This window comes from Pleurodeles waltl, chromosome 6 (assembly GCF_031143425.1).
Source record: "Pleurodeles waltl isolate 20211129_DDA chromosome 6, aPleWal1.hap1.20221129, whole genome shotgun sequence".
Taxonomy (NCBI): domain Eukaryota; kingdom Metazoa; phylum Chordata; class Amphibia; order Caudata; family Salamandridae; genus Pleurodeles; species Pleurodeles waltl.
Window position 1 is genome coordinate 1,501,369,134 of NC_090445.1, and position 21,322 is coordinate 1,501,390,455.

Below are 21,322 nucleotides of genomic sequence, written 5' to 3' on the forward strand. Positions count from 1 at the left end.
GACTTACTAGTAAATCAAGTATGCCAATCATGGAGAAACCAATACATTTTTGACAGAGAACATATGCACGTTAGCACTAGTTAGCAATGGTAAAGTGCCCAGAGTCCTAAAGCCAGCAAACACAGGTCAGGACGAAATAGGAGGAAGGAGGCAACATGTTTGGGGATAACCCTGCAAAAAGGGCCAGGCTCAACACACATCTATACAAGTGCTCATATAAAATACTCAAAAATTGAGTATTCTTTAATTAGTTTGATGATTATTGATGAGAATAAGGCCAAGATTTAACACCTCCTCTCTTCTGACCACTCAGAATGTTTCTGGAATGACCTCACCAAAAAGCAACAGGAATTTGCTGGGTTCACTTTGTGTTATCTTTTTAGATCTTATTATCTTTTTATGAGGATTGATTATATTAATTATCTCAGAAAGGAGACCTGGACCTTATCAAAATTATTATAAACAGCCCCTCACCTCGAGTCCTCTGGTTCTGCAATGAAATCCTACATATGTGATATTACACAATTATTTTCAATGGAAGAAAATATATTGGTGAATTAGATAATTTAAGAAAATAACAACATTTTTTTAAAAAGCCACAATGTAATTCCACATACATTGTAGTAAGCACTCTTGGCGGGGGCAACAAATCAATGCACTGTGCTAAGGCCTCAGCAAAAGGCATATACCAGTGATTTTCCAAAATCTGGCACACCGTTGCCACGTGTAACTTACATGTCTCTGTCAAATTGAATTGAGGGCCTGTGGGTATACATTTTAAGTAATTTAGACTTCTGGGTTGGTTTACTACTTTTCAGCTATTCAAAGGATCCAAGATCAAAGTTACAGTTTTGGAATAAATTTACACTTTTTGTGTATATCGAAATAGTAGCAAATGTACTCAAAAGGGCCAGTTACATTTGTGAATCAGGTCCATAGTATCAAGCTCAATATTGGTAAATGGAATAACCAAATGAACAATTTCACTGGGATTGAAATCAATTTGGATCTCTGACAGAATATTAGAACCAACAATATCATGACAAAAAACATTGCATCAAAAATATCTATTACAAAAATATAATTTTCCTATATTTATAATGGTAAGTATAAAAATATTCAAAAAAATATCATTTTACACTAATATCATCAAACATACACAAATATTGTTTTTAATGTATATAGTTTAAAATAGTAAATCTTAAATATTGTAATATATAATAGTACTATAATCTAAACTAAATGCATGTATCTAATGCTAAATACTATATAAAATATATACTTAAACACATATGTGTAGTGTTTTATATATATATATATATATATATATATACATACACACACACACAGATATATATATATATATATAACAGTGGTGTGGAATTCCTATAGCCCAACACCCAGGACATATTGTTTGGGGTCAAGGACAACAAGTTTTATTGTTTATTTTGACTTTGGGACAAGTGGGCCCAACTCCCTGCAGCACATTCTCTTTAGCTGCCAGTATACAGTAACACATTTTGGATCAGGGAAGGGCCTTGACTGGAGTTAAGGTAATATTTGTGTCCATATGTTAATGCTGCTCAAACATGTATTTGTGATTCATCAATGCAAAGCCTTTATTGTTAGGGTTATCACTCTAAAGAAATGTAAGCTTGGAGTGCATTTCTGACAATGGTTCCTGTATAAAAATGGGTACATGTTCACAAAGTTGAACAAGATGAGGCTACAGTGTAATGCTCCCAGAATTCTGTCTGACTAGATGCAAACATTTGCAGAAGCTAAAAACAAGACTGGTGATTCTTTGATTTCAAAATAAAATGTTCCTAAAAAATGCAGCTACGAAAAACAAAATTGCTAAATTACTGTGAAATTTTAGGGACAATTTCTTCTCAGTATCTTTTAGTAAAATGTGTAAATAAATATTCAAAATGGAACCTCAGTGTAACTAGTATCAACAAGATTAAGGGAAACACGAAAATAAACGAGCATTGACAAAGCAAATAGGTCTGACACTGGTGGTCATTCTTTTAGTTTTGTCAACGCGAGTCTTGTTTTGACATGGTTTTTGTAAAGCTTTATTGTTTTGGGAGCTGCCAGGTTCTCATCATTATAACAAACATTGCCAAAAAGCAAAAATATTTTTGGGTTTAAAAAAACACACATTTCCACAGCAGTTCCTGGCACTGAACAAAACTACTTTGTGTGCCAATATGGTCCTTGTGGAAGAGCAGAATGGTGTCACTCACAGTAGAGCCAGACAATAGATGGATAGAGAGAAATAGAATATTAATAGAAACAAAATGTCTTGGTTAATGCCAGACCTAATGAAGTGCACTCAAAGTATATGTCTTTGCATTTGTGTAGATTTACGGCTTTTGTGAATTCACAAGAATGTATGGAAGGAGGCCAGGAAATCGTACTTCTAGAAAACATTTGTGAACTCAATTTTAGCACAAGCAAATATGCATGTGTAAATTTGCTCATGTGAAAATCTGTTGAGTGATTCCAAGTCCACTTTCATCCAACCACTTTTTTCCAACCCTGGAAGAAGTTTTACTTCTGGCCTTGCCAAGGAGTAGATTTCCAACCTTTCCCAGTACGTGAAAAGATTAAAAAAGAGATGGTGAAAACTTCAGTTATTAGTTTTGAATAGATTCAAAGGGGCAGCAGGATTTGCATGCTGAAATCTATAAACTTTTTGTCCAACAGATGTCAGGTTTTAAGGATGGTTGCCTGGATCCTGGTGTATTGTTAAGCACCCACACTGCTTTTTTTGCGAAGCCCAAGGCTATCTTTTATAGTGACTATCAGGGTAAACAACAGAGAAGAAAGGCCCGATGTAGTTCTCTAAGGAGTGCAAGCAGGCTAAATTAGAGTTAAGAAAAGCTGTGAGGGAGGGTAAGCGGGTAGATAATAGATGTGCTCACCTCAGATCTAAAACTGCACCTAAAGCCGCAAAGAAAAAATGTGGACGAGGACAATTCGCAGGACCTCCTACAGTGACTTAAAGCGAAAGACACTCGCACTTTCTGGTCGCTGATTGCGCCTGGGACCAGAGGGGAGGGGAACCCAAGATCTTTTCATATTTCACCCCACAAGTGGGAGGATCACTTTGGCAACTTATATGCCAAGAGTAGTGTTGGACTTTTTCCCTTACGCAGGGTCATCCTCAGTCTTTTTGCCTCCTTCCTCCTGGTTTTTCTGACCTCTTGCTGTTGGCTCTAGAACTCTGAGCACTCTGTTACTGCTGACCAGTGCTAAAGTGCAGGTGCTCTCCCATCTAAAGTTGGTATGATTGGCTTATACCTAATTGGCATATTTAATTTACCTATAAGTCCCTTGTACAGTGGTATCTCTATACCCAGGGCCTGTAAATTAAATATTAATAGTGGGCCTGCAGTGATGCTTGCGCCACCCACTGAAATAGACTTTCAAACCTGTCTCAAGCCTGCTAGCGCAAGGCCTGGGTGCACAGTTTTCTGCCACAGGGACCTGGCATCTAAATTTACTTGCTAGGCCCAGGACTCCCCTTTTACTACATGTAAGTCACCCCTAAGGTACGCCCTAGCTAGCCCTATGGGCAGGGTGCCATGTATGTAGAAGGCAGGACGTGCCAGGATGCATGGCCTGTCCTGGTAGTGACAAACAGCCTAACTTGGTGTCTCACTGCTGTGAGTGCTGCCTCCTCACAGGATTGCATTAGAAATGCTGTGCCTTATGTGTAAGGGGTATTGTCTGATTTATGAGGGGTAGCGAAGGCGTGTTTGGTATGGTTGTGATAATAAATGCTGCTTACTGGTGTAGGTGTATTTTTTATTACTATCACAGAAATGCCACTTCTAGAAAGTGCGCATTTATCTGTGCTTATGACTCTGGTGTTTTGCAGCTTGACTCCAATCCACGTCCGGGCAGAGTGACAGTTGGAGCTTTGTGCATACTTTTCAGACAGCCTGTACACAGGGAGGGTGGAGGTGTCATGGAGGTGCATCTGGATACTGAATAGTCTTCCTGGGTTGAGAGAAGGGAGAGACAGGGCACACCTACATTTGTAAAGGCTGTGCCCTGGCCTCACACAATAGGGTTGTTAACACCCCACTGATGTTTGGAGCCTGTGCTGAAGGAGAGAGGGGGCACTCCCAGAACCAGTTGTAACTGGCTGGAATCTCCTCTCCCTCCCATTGCAAAACATTGTAGGGACTGAGTATAAGTACAGGGGAGTTTTCCCCACAACTTTGAACTTACCTAGAACTGGACACAGACTGCTGGAAGAACCACCAGGAACCGCCATGGACGACTGCTGCTGTGCTGATCTGTGACCTGCTTGGTCACTAAAGAGGACTTGCCACTTGCTACATACCAGTTGTGCTGGCCTGTTGATGTGCCCTCCACCTGTGGGCCTTTTCTTGCAAACTTTTGCTCCCCAGGGGCAGAGTGCTGTGGCCCCTAACCCCTACATGTCACCCTGAAGCACGAGGGGTGCTTCACCTTTTTGGGCTGAGATTAAGCGCTTGGGAAAACGCTCTGTGGGGGATTTTGTTAGCGCTTGAAAGCGCTTTACCCTTGCTGGTGTGCTGCGTAAAGCGTTTATTTTTTTATTGTTGAGGAAATCACCGCCGCAGCCCGGGGGAAGTTGCTGGCCTAAGTGCGAGTGAGCGCACTGTTCCGTGCCCCCAAGTCACCAGAAGACTCCCTTGGCAGCATACTTGGAGCTCGAGCACTCCTGTCGTGCCCCCGGGGTGAAGCGCGCTCCGTGGAGTGCCCCTGGGGCACTGGCAGGCATCGACTTTGGTGCCTGCCTCCTCTCCGATGGCTGGGCTGGCCGCCGAGTATTGAGGAAACCGGTGGGCAGGGAAGGAAGCCTCATTGGAGGCTCCCTCGCCCCACCAGGCCCCTTGCTGGAGGACGTCTGCCAGGCAGGGGGAAGGGAAGCCTCACTGGAGGCTCCCCTGCATCCCCGATGCCCCGGACTGCCTCATGTGGCCCAATGCAGGCCAGTACTGGTTTCATTAATGATTTTGAAACTCTTGTTCCGCAAGGATTACATTTGAGTGAGGAACTAGCCTTACATTTGAGAGAATAACGTGTGGGCACTGTAGGAAGGGGTTTTTCCCCTCCTTTTGAGGAACTTAGGTTATATACTCAGTTTGATAAGATTTTAGAATAATAAGCTTACATTAGTCACTTTAGTGTATGGTGGTGAGTTAGTTATTATGCTTATTTTCATGTTCATATATATATTTATGTATTTATATCTATAGGATTTTTAGTAGATAACAGACCTGTGCATATGTCTACTTATATTTATATATTTATATATTTGTGTATTTATATGTCGATATTTATAGACATTCTTTATAGTAAACTGACAGCACTAAGAAGAAAACATTTGTAAGAGATATCAGTTTTGACTAACAAAGTAGATGAAAGATATACTCGGGTCAGTATACATTTATTTCCTAGACTACACGTGACTATGTTAAGGGAAGGTGATAAAAGGGTAAAGGTTTCGTTGACTTTCTTTCAACTTTATGCACTTGTTTTTATGTGAGAATATTTTTAAGATTTATTTCTTTACAAAAGAGCAAATGGTTCTGGACCAGAGTAGAAAACATGTTTTGTTTTTTTAAATAATTTAATATACAGCCGTATTGAGTATAATGACATTCCAGTTGGGCAGGAGTTTGACTAGTGGTGTGTTATTACTTTGATCATATTAAGTGTTTATTCAAACATTAAACTTATGAATATTTCTGATAAATTACAAGATTGTACAGTTATTTAAAGACAAAAGACTAAAAGATGAGTACGATGTAGTATTTTATGATGCTAATAATGGACAAGCGCTGTAGGATTTGATACGATGGAAATCTACACTCTAAAATGGCCGCCAAGATAATGTGATCTGCTTAACATTGTTTTCAAACTGGTCCTTGTTTATGTTTATACACTGGGTATTTATGTGTTTTGAATGGTTAGGGATGTTATTGTGAACAAGGCTACGGTCGAAACGCATCAATAAATTAAGATTGTATTGCCACGGTGTTGGGATTCCTTTTCAAATTATGAGGAAATTGTCTGTTTGATATATATATATATATATATATATATATATATATATATATATATGTGTATATATATATATATATATATATATATATATATATATATATATATATATATATATATATATAAAATAACACAATTATTAAAAATATGTATTACATTATATTGCTTTTTTAAATTAATTACATAAGAGTGTGTGTGTGTGTATATATATATATATTTTAAAAATATATATATATAGATAAATTTGAATGATATTAAGAAAGTCTAACAATAATAGATATACTATTCCCACTCCACCCTGTGCAACATTAGGAAAAGAGTTGTACTTCAGAGGGGTAAGATTTACCATACCCACTCCAATCCATGCAACAGTGGGGAAAGCACTGGACTTCAGGGGGTTTAAATTTACTATTCCCAATCCAGTCTGTGCAACAGTAGAGAAAGCGTTGGACTTCGGAGGAGTAAAATGTACTATTCCCCCCTCCAGTCTGTGCAACAGTAGGAAAAGCATTGGACTTCAGAGGGGTTAAATTTACTTTTCCCACTCCAATCTGTGCAACAGTATAGAACGCATTGGACTTCGGAGGGTTTAGATTTACTGTTCCCACTCCAATATGTGCAACTGTAGGGAAGGAGCTTGGTTTCAGGTGGCACATTTAACTATTCCTGCTCCAGTCTCTGCAACAGTAGGGAAAATGGTGGGCTTTGGAGGGGTTAAAGTTCATATTCCCATTCTAGTCTGTGCAACAGTAGGGAATGCGTTTGGACTTCAGAGAAGTTACATTCTACTATTCCCACTAAAGTCTGTTCAACAGTAAAGAAAGTGGTAGACAGCAGAGGGGTAAAATGTAGTATTCCAACTCCAGTCTGTGCAACAATATGGAAAGCGTAGGACTTCGGAGGGTTTAGATTTACTACTCTGACTCCATTCTGTGCAACAGTAGGGAAAGCGTTGGACTTCAGAGTAAATACATTTACCGTTCCTACTCCAGTCTGTGCAACAGTAGGGAAAGCGTCGCTCTTCGGAGGAGTAAAATTTACTATTGCCACTCTATTCTGTGCAACAGTAGGTAAAACGTTGGGCTTCGGAGGGGTAAAATGTACTATTCCCACTCCAGTGTGCAACAGTAGGGAAAGCGTTGGACTTCGGAGGACTAAAATTATCTATTGCCACTTGAGTCTCTCAATAGTAGGAAAAGTACTTCATTTTTAACACAAAACATATCTAAATAACCCTACTAATTTACAACAAATATAAAACTCTTAATAGGAAAAAAGTAATTGACCACAAAAGAAATAATATATAAAAATAAAAAACAAGCAACAATTTACATGATTATTTACCCTTTCCCCGGCAGGACGTAACCGTTACATCCTTGGGTGCGGCGCTGAGGCGCCAATGATGTAACAATTACGTACTGGTAGAGGCCCTTGGGAGGAAGCGCTAGCGCTCCCCCCGAGGGCCTAAAGCCTATTGTAACTATGCTGATCTGCCCCCAGGAGAGGCAGAAACCTCTAGACACCAGGGATCTTTTTTTTTAGATGTGGGAAGAGACCCCTTAGGCAAGGGTCACTCCCCTGGGGACAAATTGTCTGTAGGCCATTTCTGCCCCCCTTGTAGGCAGATCGGCCTATTTTTATTAGGCCAATCTACCCCCATCGGGGACAGAAACCACTAGACACCAGGGATTTTTTTTAGGTCAATTTCATGCAAGAGGAGCGACCCCTTAGGCAAGGGTCGCTCCCCTGGGGGGGGCAAATTTACTTTAGGCCATTATTGCCTCTCTTGGGGGCAGATCAGCTTATTTTAATTAGGCCTATCTGCCCCCAAGGGGGGCAGAACCCACTAGGCACCAGGGATTTAAAAAAAAAAAAAATTATCAGATGGGGAGCGACCCCTTAGGCAAGGGTTTCTCCCCCGGGAGGCAATTTTATTTTAGGTAATTTCTGCCCGCCTTGGTGGCAGATTGACCTATTTTTCTCAGGAGGGGGGCAGAAACCACTAGACACCAGGGATTTTTCTTTTTTTTGTGCCAATTTCACGCAAGGGGAGCGACACTCAGACAAGGGTCACTCATTTTAGGCAAATTTATTTCCTGTCGCTGGCACTAGGCCTACCTACACAAGTGAGGGACCATTTTTATCGGGAGACTTGGAGAATGCTGGGTGGAAGGAAATTTGGGTCTCCTCTCAGATTCCAGAACTTTCTGTCACCGAAATGTGAGAAAAAAGTAATTATTTTCCAAATTTTTAGGTTTGCAAAGGATTCTGGGTAATAGAACCTGGTGAGAGTCCCTAGGTGCCGACTGAGCTAAAGGCCAAAATCCACAGCTAGGCACTTTCCAAAAAACATGTCAGATTTCAATGTAAAAATGTGATGTGTCCATGTTGCGTTTCGTGCTGTGGGCATTAGGCGTACCCACGAAAGTGAGGTACCATTTTTATCGGGAGACATGGGGGAACACAGAATAGAAGAACAGGTGTTATTGCCCCTTGTTTTTATCTACATTTTTTCCTTCCAAATGTAGACAGTGTGTAACAAAGACGACTATTTGAGAAATACCCTGTAATTCACATGCTGGTATGGGGACCCCGGAATTAAGAGATGTGCAAATAACCACTGCTTCTCAACACCTTATCTTGTGCCCATTTTGGAAATACAAAGGTCTCCTTGATATCTATTTTTCACTCTTTATATTTCACCAAATTAATTGCTGTATACCCGGTATACAATGAAAACCCATTGCAAGGTGCAGCTCCTGTATTGGCTCTGGGCACCTAGGGGTCTTGATGAACCTACAAGCCCTATATATCCCCGCAACCAGAATAGTCCAGCAGATGTAACGGTATATTGCTTTTGAAAATCTGACATCGCAGGAAAAAGTTACAGAGTAAAACCTAGAGAGAAATGGCTGGGGTTTTTTCACCTCAATTTCAATATTTTTTTATTTCAGCTGTTATTTTCTGTAGGAAAAGCTTGTAGGATCTACACAAATGACCCCTTGCTGAATTCATAATTGTGTCTACTTTTCAGAAATGTTTAGCTGTCTGGGATCCAGCACTGGTTTCATACCCATTTCTGTCACTAACTCGAAGGAGGCTAAAAGCACAAAAAATAGTAAAGATGGGGTATGTCCCAGTAAAATGCCAAAATTGTGTTGACAAATGTGGTTTTCTGATTCAAGTCTACATGTTCCTGAGAGCTGGGAAGATGGTGATGATTTTAGCACTGCAAACCCTTTGTTGATGCATTTTCAGGGAAAAAAGACAAGCCTCCTTCTTCAGCCCTTTATTACCATTTATTTTTTTAAACCAAAATGTTCACTGTATTTTGGCTAATTTCTAGGTGTCCTCCAGGGGACCCACAAAGTCTGGATACCTCTAGAATCCCTAGGATGTTGGGAAAAAAGGACGCAAATTTGGTGTGGGTAGCTTTTGTGGACAAAAACATATGAGGGCCTAAGGCGAATTGCCCCAAATAGCCAAAAATCAGGCCTGGCACCTGGGGGGAAAAAGGCCTTATCAATATATATATTTTTTTTTTACAAAATTGTCTTCCTACACTATACCACCACAAACCTAACAACCCACACTTAAAATATAACTAAAATAAATAATTATATCACCATTAATAAAATTGATCAATTAAATAATTATTAATACATTAATAAATAATTATGAATTCATACTTTAATACTGTCACAAACTATAGCTCTACAAACCCAGCAACTTGCACTTAATATATAACTTAAAAAATATAATTATTGCACAGTTTACATCATTAATCGTTAATTAATTAAAACTTAACTTCCCACCCTACACCCCTTCAAATACAGCAACCCACTACGACACTAAATTACTATTAGCAATTAAATTAAAAATTATAAATCACTTTAAACTACAAACTATATTTAGAAATGTTACTAACGATTATGCAAACAATAACACATACATTTAAATAAGAAATAAAACAAATTAAGATAATCAAAAAAATTATATTTTTGACAACTATATTATTGAAAACGATATTTGTTGATGTGACTCCACTCACTGATCTATTATATTGAGATTTTAAACTGCTAACTTCAGACTGCCTAGAGGTTTTTACAGTAGATACAGGATGAATTTCGCTGAAATAAGAATGTAGACCTGAATATTAAACACAGATCTTTGACCCGAGCATCTTATCACACTGAACTATGTTAATGGGTTTAGGTATAAGTGGCTTGTTGAGCAGCAGGTGCTTCGCCTCAGTAAACTGGCAGCTCGGCAACTGAAGTTGTAAACTGGACAGTGGGCAAAGATCTCGGAAATTGATACTTGTTCATTAAAGCACTGACCTGGATGTTACACAGAGCTGCATTAACACACCGGGCTGTCTAATCTGGACAGCAACCAATGGACTAGTTTACGAAAATCTGTGTGCAGTGGGTGAATTAACCCATTGAGCAATGCTATATGTGTGACTTGCAAGTTTGGCACAGATCTGAACAAACACCTTAATTTCCTGAGTTTCCTGAGTGTACCTTTCCTCGACAAGGGCCGTGGCTATTAAAGATGTTCGCTCATTGTGAAAGTCTCATTGATTTGTGCTGATGTGACAGAGCCACTTGCCTGCTGGGGGTTGGTTCGTTTTCCCGCCTTTGGGGGTGTGCATGAAGTTTCCAGTGGCATATGTTAAGTCCTGGGAAAGTCACCGTGGGTGTCTGGGACACCATCTGCGTTCACTGGGGTGGCTGACGGCAGGCGCTGGGAAGGAGAGAGGCTTGACTTAATTATAGATTCCACCTCTTTCGACTGATATCGGCAGCAGGTTCATTATCAGGTTGTACTATCTCATTGGGATTTAGACTCTAAAGTTGTACACAGGTCTCTGAAGCACGCGTGTTAACCCATTGAAAGCCCCTTTTCGGTTCAAGACCTGTGTAGTCCAGACTATGACCCGATGTCAGCAGCAGGCGCAATTACTCACTGAGCTATCTTACTGCAATTGGGAACCAGTGACCCCAAGGTTTGCTGGAGACATCAACAATATTGAATTAACCCTCTAGCTACCCTAGCTAATATTAATTGGATGCGAATATGTCTCTTGTAGGTTAAACAGAGGTCGCTGCAACAGGTGCACGTCCACTAAACTATCAAACTGGCACCAGAACCCCCGACGTGAGGGTCTACAACAAGAGTTGCTATATTTCAACAGTGCATTTCTAAGGAGTGATTTCTTTCTTGCCAGATTTTACAACGTGCGTTGGTCGGGGCTGTCAGCATTTGAAGTTCTCACGTGTGCCTCCTGACCCATGCAAGGCTGTTTGCGGTTTCCCGGCATTGGAAGTGTGCCCTGATCCCTCGGTGGCACATGCTGAGCCCTGGGAATGCCTCGGATCCCTGCGCCAGCTGTGCAGGAGTCGCGCCTCCCCGGATTCCCAGGCCGCCCCAGCACACTCCACCAGTCGCCTCGGGCAGAAGGTTATTATCTCCTGGCCTTTGGCAGCCAATGGGCCGTGTCCTGATGGATTCATGTCCCATTGTGGGACCGAGGGCTCCCAGCGCCTCCCTGAGTGTGGGAAACACGCCCTGGGCTGAGACCCACAGCGCCTGAGGCCTGGCACGAGTATAAATACAAGATCTGGGCATCTCCCCCCGAGTCAAGGCGTGTGTTTATTCTGAGAAGAGCTGGTGCAAGGATAATAATGGCCCCCAGCGTTCCCCACGCACACTCGGAGGAGAGACAGGGTCCGAAAGATAAGAATAAAGTGAGTCATAACCTTTCTCTCGTCATCTTACCTCAAAATGTCTCTTCTCTTTCCCGCCTTCGTCTATCATCTCTTCCACATTTCACCTTTTCTACTTTGCTTCTATACTTCTTATTCCCCATTTCTTCTTCAATGTTTCCTTCTTTTATCTGTTTCTTCCTCGTAGTCTTTCTTGTTTATCTACATATTTCCCTTTTTCTCATGTTTCTTCTCATTTCTTTCCCCCGTCTCTTTTTTTATCCATATTCATCTCGTCTCCTACTTTCGTCCCTCCCGATTCTATTCCCTTAGTATCCACACGTGTCTCCACTTCTCTTCTTTTTTGTGTCTTTTCCTTCTATTTGCCTTTTCTTTTCGCCTCTAGTCTTCATCTGTTCATTCCTTATTTTCTTCTATTTCTTAGATACTTTCCTTTACTCTGCTACCCCTTAGCCTTTCCCGTTCATTCTTTCCATACTATGGTCCTTTTCACTCTTCTCTTTCGTTTAACGCTGGAATTTCCCCCCATTTTTAATCCTCTTCATTACTTTGAATATTCTACCCTCCCTCGCCAATCCATCTCTCTTATTTTCCCAATTCATCATATTGCTTTAACTCTGGCTATTTCTCTCTTGGATAAGTGCAACCCCAACTCTCCGTTCACACCGCCTGCTATCGCTCATGTCTGAACACTTGTATTTGCACTTTTTTCCTCATCTTTTTACCTTATGGTAACTGTCCTTGATCTTGAAAGAAACGTCCTGCTTGTGCTATTTCCACTTCTCATGTATCTCGTTGAAAATATTTTGTGTGTTCTCGTACACGTACTCAAAATAATAAAACGAGATAAAGAAGCACTTTGATTCGGACTTGGTAGTTATAGCGCTACACCGTTGCAACAATATTATAATAAGCACTATATAAACATAATACAATTATTCTATTTGTATTAGTTGCAGTTATTGTTTCCTCGCGTTTCCGTCTTATTTTATGGTGAATACAGCCGAAGCCGCCTTCCTTATGCCATATTTCGGGACTTGCCTCCTATATAATGTTCGCCTTGCCTAACCTGGCTTGCTGTTGTTTCAGCTGAGGAAGCCCGCAGTGGAGAAGGTGCGAAGGGATCGCATCAACAGGTGCATCGAGCAGCTCAGGCTACTGCTGCAAGCAGAATTCCAGACCCAACAGCCCAATTCCAAGCTAGAGAAGGCCGACATCCTGGAGGTGGCTGTGAGACGCCTCCGACAGCACTGTCTGCAGGAAACCCAAGGTGAGAGAGAACACAACATCATGTTTACATAATTTATTACGCCATGCTTTTGCACTGAAGTAATGTTTTATATGAATGGAGCAACTTGACAGTCTTAATAAATTAGAGGACAACCTTCAGTAATATTTCTGTAGCAATAACTGCATTTAATAAAAAAAAGCTTTCATCGTTTTTCTGCTGTCCTGACAGAGGTCTTTCCAATATTACATGGGGGTGCTGAAACAGTGCCTTTGTAGCTGTATTGTCATGGATCTCACAACTTTAGATTCTCTCCTAGGTATTAGCATACTTGCATTGGCAGTGTCTAGTGCATTGTTGGATTTGTGCATTGGATTTATGTGAACAAGTGAGTATTTAAGTAGTTCTCATCAAATCCATATACGGCCCAAAATCATGTTTTATGACTAACTCGACCAGAGTTTAGATATCGTATCTTGATCTATAATTTACTCAAAAAGATAACATTGATTTTATTGCTATAAATGTTTAGTTAATTTGTATGAATAACAATGTATATTTTAAAAATGTTAACCATAAATATATATTTCTGTGTAAATAACCGTGGTGATGCACCATTCTGTTGTGTCATTGCTGCAAAAATAGTGTGTATGCAACTACAGCAGCGGATGTTTCAGCGAGAATTGATAACATTACAATCACCTCTCGTGTTTTTTTAGATATACTATGGTTTAAGAAACTGTATGCTGTCCTAGAAGACATGTCAAACTTGCTATTTGTTTTGTGGGGCAAGTTTGATCGCTTGATAACTGGCTCCCTCTTGTGTTAAGGTTACCAGATGACTTAATGTCTCCAGTGTACAATCTTTCTGGTCCCAGGCTTTAGTTCCACAAATATTTAATACACCTCCCAGAATGGGTGCATTTACTAAATGAAAGCATGTGATTTTAAACAGGGTGTGGTAATGCCATTGAATCATTAGATATCCCCCCGAGCACAGTCTTAAATGTCCCAGCATACTTAGTACTGTTGAAAGAAACAGGGCTAGCAGAAAATCACCAGTAGGACTTCTGTTTCACAATACCAGGCTGTATATTTACATTCATGTTAATAGCTGACACCAATAATTAAAGGTCAGAAGCCAAGAAAAGATGGCTACTAACTAGAGACAACATCCCTGTGTTTTTCAGAGCACATGGACCGAATCACCACCTCCACATCATTTACTTTGCTGTGTGCTTTTTACTATATAGAAGTGAAGTAACTTACAGGCAAACCAAAAGGATTCCAAAACGCCAGTCACTTGAATAACCTAGAAAGTAGACTTAAGCTGTTAGTGATATGTCACGTGTTTGACTATGACTCATTTTACCCAAGCCCTGCTGCTCTTCTGGGGTACAAGCCAGCTGGGCATTCTTCTGATTCCTCATCCTGTTTTGATGCTGGGCACCCGGTGTGGTAATTACGATGTGATAGCCTTTCGCACTGAGTTGGCAGGTGCAGCTCAAGTCTGCAGAGTTTAAGGGTGTCTGTGTAAGGCTGATTTTTGCCTACTGCTTTCCCTCTGGCCTACAAGCCCGAACATGGCATTATTTTCACATAGTCTTACATCCTATTGACAAAGGCAGTTGGGGGTCAACGTATAATCCCTGCCACTCTATTGATTTAATTGGCGCTTCCAAAAATCTAATGCTCTATTTCAGCATTAGTGCCCTTCGCTAATTGTACAAGTGAGGGACCGCAGCAGACCGGTCATATCAAACCAGACTGACTTTACACACCAATAAAAATATAGCTGATTTTTAGAAAAGGACCCAATGAAAGCCTCCATTCTTCATTAAATAATATACCATTCTCTGGACATATTTATTACACCTCATAAATACAACAATTTTTCAGTTTCCATATAAAGTTAGGATATGTACAGAAACAGCATTGTGATTATCACATGGGCAAAGCTAATGCATTACGTTTCCTAGACAATACTCCATAACAAATCCAAGAAGTTTCCTAGATAATGCTCCAAAGAAGTCATGGTTGACCACCCCTCAAGCCCTAGTGGCATCAACGTCTTCAGCTGACTTGGACCCAGGACAAATCCCCTCTTGCCCCTCCATAAGAGGTCTTCTACAAGGCAAACTCACCTGCCCCCTCAAAGCAGAGGAACCTTGGGCTAGCATAACAGCTGGTCCCGCAAACAACCATGCCACAGCCAACCCAATACAGGGATCCCCCCTGCATCCATTAGGAGATGGGCCTTGGCAACCAGGTCATACCTTGGTCCCCTGACGCAGCCACCATCCCCCAGTATCCCAAGGGCAGTGTAATGGGGTACTGTGGCTGGCTATGGACAATCACTGTAGAAGGAGTCTTCTGCCTTCCAGTAGAAACTGTAGTACCCTTGCCCCGGATTGAGCTACAGGCTTAAAATCCAATTCCATCTTGAATTTGCCACCACTTATTTTCTTGATGCCAAGGTAGTCTACCTGTTTGTGGCCAAACATGACTCCTCCCCTACCCACCACCAATGATAATGAAAGGCGCCCCACTCAGGAGAATTAATAAAGGGACAGGAGGGTGGGTAAAATGACTCCGTTGCCGAAAGGGCAAGGGATGCATCGGCTGTCATCAGGGGCAATCAGGCAGTGATGTGCAATCAGGTAGCCTTGCTCATTATTTAACCTGTCCTGCCATCTCTGACGATCACCTAGACGACCCCAAAATCCCTGTGAGAACCAATGGTTGCTCACTGTGTGGGACTGCAAAATTGAAAGCGTGGCCATTGTTGGCCAGTTCCCTTGACAGGTCTGATCCAGCCCCAACTGTCTCCAGTGCCTGAGATCTTGCGCCTTGGCCCTTTGTCTATTAAAAGTCCTCAGCACATCTTCTCACCTGTTTTCATCATGACTGTACTGCACACTTTCATTTAACTTATAAGTGAGGTAAACAACAGTAGTTAATGACGGCTTTTTAAACCATATCTTCCCACTGAGTGTAACAACATTTATACCTCAGTGTCACGTAGAACAGACTGTTAGCATGTCCCATCAAATAGTCAGAGAGATGGCTCAAAACAGTCAATCAACTAGTGCAGACATCTCTGTACAATCCATGAATCATAGATTTCAGCCCTGAAAGGCCCAGCTCTGCTTATTACCCTTCCCAAGCTGAAAAAACAAACACAATTGAGCTGGGTAATACTAACAGCTAACAATGACAGAGTTAGGATGCTTCAATTTTAGTTAAACACGGAACAACTTTCCATTACCTTTTTAGAGAACTCTGCAATAATCTCTATTTGGAACTTCAATTAATAGAACCTTCTGAGTTTTGGAATCACCTCATACCCCTATTAAGGCTAACATAATTGGCCAATGTTCTTTGCCATGCCCCTTTTGTTGATTTATAACATTTGTTAGTATGCAATGTGGGCTATTTTAACATACTCTTTGTTTTTTTGTTCCAGCCTTCAGTGCAGCCAGTTCACAGAAAGGTTTCAACCAGGGATACCTGAATTGTCTCCAGCAGTCAGTTCATTTCCTGTCTAACTGCGAGGCTAATGAGGCCACGCAGGTGGAGCTTATCAAGTACTTCGATAATATGCACCTCATTGTTGACAACCGGCACAAAGTCCAACTGGTTGTGGGTAGCCAGTCTTCCCAGCACTGCATCTCCCCATTTCCAACATGCCTAGGAGCAATGAAGCTAGCACACCCTCACACCGGCAGGCTGTGGAGACCTTGGTAATCAAAGAATTTCCGGAGAGGATATGGTGTGGTTCGATCCTGAGGGCCTCATTAAGGCAGTTCTGGGCAGCCTACTATGAGACTACACATTACTGCCACCACAGTGAAGCCTGAGGACGTTTCGTTATGTTTTTGACTTTTAAACATGAAGATGTGAATTTTTGAGTATCCCACCTTTCATAATTGTGTAATAATGGGAAAATTGCCTTATCACTTTCTGCCTCTATGTTTTAAAATTATGTCCACTTAGAAATGACCAACACAAAATTAGGTACTTTATAAAAAAATAACTATTTATTTAAACCACATGAAGTACTCCGAAAACAGTACAACTTGTGAAAGGCAATTACATTAGCACATCATGTTCTGCATGTGAAATATACTGTGCAACATGATATGTCCCGGTCAGTGAAGAAACCTTTGTGATGCTTGCTCAAACAGTAATGACTCTAAGCTCTTACCCTCCCTAGTGACAGGGTACAACAATTTCACTTACAGTGTCTTATTTTCAGAATGCACTATTTTTAATAAGAAATATGTAGTATAGAAGTAAGAGAGTATCTTCTGTTGTGGGTGCACGTTTTTAGGCATTAGGTCTACCACAGATTGTTTACTCTGTACAGATTTAAAGTTGTTATTTTTGTAACAAATGTATTTTTGAGGTTATCTGCCTCGAATAATATTGTGCTATCTCGATTGAGATATTAATAGAAGTTAAAGCACTGTCTTTATGCTTTAGCACAGTTTTAATAAGTACCAAATCAACACATACTTTTATGTATAAATTCTACAATAACATTAATATGTTTAGAGAGCTATTCAGTGCTTATTTTTAAAGCCTAAGTGATATTTGTAGTATGAACAAATATGTTTAGCACATGATGGCAACTGTGATTTATTCTAATGGAAAAGTGAGAATAAACTATTTATTTATTGATAAAGGGGGAGTTTTTAAGGATTCATACTTATGTACCACATATCATTGATATAGCCCATGCTTAATACTGCCACGAATTCTGTACACAAATTAATACATTATTTGAGGGAAATTACTGTAAACACTACAAACATGCAAAAAAGCAATAGTCTGCCCATGTCTCCCTGTACTCATCAGCATATCTTCCTTATTGGCTTGGAATCTTTTGATTCTCCTACTCCCACAAAAACTGAGATATGTACTTACAACTAGAGCACACATATAGAGTATGGGTAAAATATCCTACTAACCCATGAAATCCATCAGTTAATTTGGGGTTCATAAACTGTAAATCATCCCCCGCCATGTACGGCTCATCAAGTCACACATCAATTACATCACTGTGGATATCTCAGATAACTTCATTGAGGAGTCACTGACTAAGCATAGCTGATGCAGTTACAGTGGTGGACACATCTGACATTCCAAAACGTTTTCATGATCACATCAAAACAGGCGTCAATCAGTTTTTGGAAGACTCACTTTAAGAGTTTTTAACCTCTGAAAATAACATTATAATGGTCTATGATAGTCTATGTGCAATGAACGTTCTAGTTGTACATGCAATATAGATCACATTGATGGTGCATGTTGTTTCAGAGATCACAAAGCCCTTGTCTTCCAGCTTTATAATTGGGTAAGGTAGTGGCCTTTGCACCGATTCGAAGACTCTGAACAACAAGAAGTCATAAACTCAAGCTATAGATGACACCCTATCCTTTCCACTGAACGTCGAGTACACACGACGTGTACACACGTAAAGTGTTAAGCACCCATTTGACACTGTGCTTAGTCTGTAGTTTTTTAAAATGTTTTATGCCTGCTTCAGCTCTGTACTGCTTTACTCTTCAGAATATCAAAACTATGCACTTCAGGATATTTTAAGGCACAATGTAAAGCAATCACTCTCAAACACCTTCGTAAGTAGAATAATCAAGTTTATTTAAGGGGCAAGTTCTCAGCTAGCAAAACCAAACCACACTAATATATATATATATATATATATCAGGAGAATAACATGAGAATAATGATAAAGATATAAGCACTCTGTGAATAATGGCAAGAGTAAGTGCATATAATACAAGCACACACAATATACCTCAATGCTCAATAGCATGAAAATGACTGCAAGAATAAGTGCATATTACGCGCGCACACACAATATACTTCAATGCTCAATAGCATGAAAATGACTGCAAGAATAAGTACATATTACGCGCGCACACACAATACACTTAATAAATTGAAAAGCTTCACCGAAAAGAGCGTCTGCATCCCTCCGCCGTACACAAAGCTGGGGAACCCAAATCAGCTAGCACAGGGAGCCTCTGTTCGGGACAATCAGTCCTCCTGGCGTTGTGTCCAACCCAGAAGAGAGTTCCTAAACCAGCCCATCCAGGCCCCCAACTTTTATAGTATTTACTAACGCCCAGGAGTCTTTTCTAGAAAAAGACCCCCTCCTTTACAAATTGTGCAATCGGCGGTACCTTGTTCACCCTTCGAGACGTCTCCTCAGAACGGGCCAAGTTCCCAGGAGAGGACTCCAAGGTGAATCTTACATTCCTCCTTGTGTACAGGCAGCTTGCATTCCTCCTTGTGTACAGGCGCATCCCCCTGTTGTTCTAACTGATAGCTCGTGGAATGTAAATAGCGCCCTTCGTACCAGGCAGATGGAGCGAAGTTGAGCAGAAAAACACCCCACCCTTCAGCTTGCCGAAGCTTGTGGAAAAACACAGAACAGTGCCTTACGCACCGAACCAGACTCGACAAAATGGAGTCATGAACCAAAATGGAAGCGAAGGCCAATGAAAGCAGAGGCCAATGGTCCACACTCTGCACCACTGTTTACCTTGCACGTAGTGCTGCCACATGCACGTAGTGCATGTAGCAATACATTTCCACCCTTGGACCATTTGGCCAACTTACAACTAAGTATATCCTATAAGCTGAAATGGCAATGCTCTTGGGCGACACTGAGATAGAAGGTTAGACACACACTGAATACAACAACATAATGAAATTAAAATAACTGTTATGATAATGATTACACCAAAGATATAACGCAGTTGGCCTAAATTAGGCAGCCATCCAAAAGCCCAATCCCACCACCCCTTGTCAACATCCTGCTGCACCCCCTTCACCAACTTATGCAGGGCCTCTATGTGGGAGTTGATTGATATGGAGTGGTCGTATAAATTGAAGCAACATAATCCTTCAAAATCACTGCAGCCATGGTTGTGTTTAAGCAGTAAATAATCAATAGCAGCGCGATTCTGCAAAGCAGCTCTTCTAATTCCTTGTACATCTAATAACAGCTCAGCTAAGGCAGCTGATGTATAGTTAATATTCTTGACTACTAAACATGCAAGTTTATTAATAACTCTGGTATTATATACTGCAAGTCCTGGCACCCCTACGATAGAACCAGCTAAACTAACATATTCTGTTTTGGACAGCAATGAAATTTCAGAATCACAGTCCGTAGGTAATTGAATAGTGTCTCTGGTATAGCGAGAGTGTAGAGCAGTATCCATAGGAAACATGAGAAAGCTTAAGCGTGACCAGGCACAAGGCCCTCCGGTTAGATTGGCTGGAATATAAGTAAAAGAAAGATTACCACAAGAAAAGAGCCAACCTTTAGGCAACTTAACATTTTGAATGTGGCTGGCAGCAGGCACCACATGTTGGCAAAACATCGAATTATTTACATTCAAACAGGTTAGGTCATTCCGTGAGTGGCACAACGTCCGTTGTGCAGCAGTTAAGTTTTTGTCTCTTTTCTCCAATTTGAGCTGAGCACATTTACCTATTTTCATAGGATCACAGGTCAATGAATAGCACACATCCCCATTTGAGATGTTAAACGTGAGTATAGATGTCATGTTCCTCCACAACCGCCTGCCCACCTCCGGGCAATGACGGCAGTACTCATAGAGTGACAGATGGGAGCGAACGTCACTCACATCCACCATTCCATCCTGGTTTGTATTGTTAAAGATGTGTAATAATACAGCAGCAGGAGTGGGCACTGCCACTAGACAAGTGGTAATCAAATCTTGAACGCTTTGCATGTTACTCATACAGAAGTGAGATATATTCAGCACTTCCTGCGCTAGATGAATCCAAACATTGTTCGGTTGATGCAGCAGCGTTGGCATCTGCGGCTGACGGTTGAATTTTTGGGCTATGAGCCCCTCCCGCTCCCCGGTGGAGTCTCCCGAACGGGCTCCATACACCACACTCATGGCACAGGCACTCCACAGGATGATCTGAAAAGAACAAAGGACAAAACACGTATTATCATTCTCGCAGATAGCATTTGTCAGCGGGAACATGTTCCCATTTGTCTTGACCAGGTCGCATAACTACCAGGACATTGTCTGGTCCAGTGGCGATGACATCAGCGGGTTGAGGAGGGTTATTTGGGGATTCAATCCACACTTTGGCCCCTGGGTTCTTGTCAGTAGATCCAAACCCTCCTTTGCCTCTCACAGTGAGAAGAGCTGGGGCGCTCCCCTTCTTAACAACACCTCCATAAACCGGCATGATGACAATTTGGGCAACGCGATCA

General features: G+C 41.1%; 1 protein-coding gene across 1 annotated transcript; it reads left to right on the top strand.

Annotated features, from left to right (window-relative positions):
* Positions 1 to 11,634: 11,634 nt before the first annotated feature.
* LOC138300992 (transcription factor HES-5-like) lies at positions 11,635 to 17,716 on the top strand. Its single transcript, XM_069240979.1, has 3 exons — positions 11,635 to 11,822; positions 12,891 to 13,071; positions 16,496 to 17,716. The coding sequence occupies exons 1-3, from the start codon at positions 11,760 to 11,762 to the stop codon at positions 16,774 to 16,776; spliced, it is 525 nt and encodes a 174-aa protein (XP_069097080.1). The 5' UTR covers positions 11,635 to 11,759; the 3' UTR covers positions 16,777 to 17,716.
* The last annotated feature ends 3,606 nt before the right edge of the window (positions 17,717 to 21,322 follow it).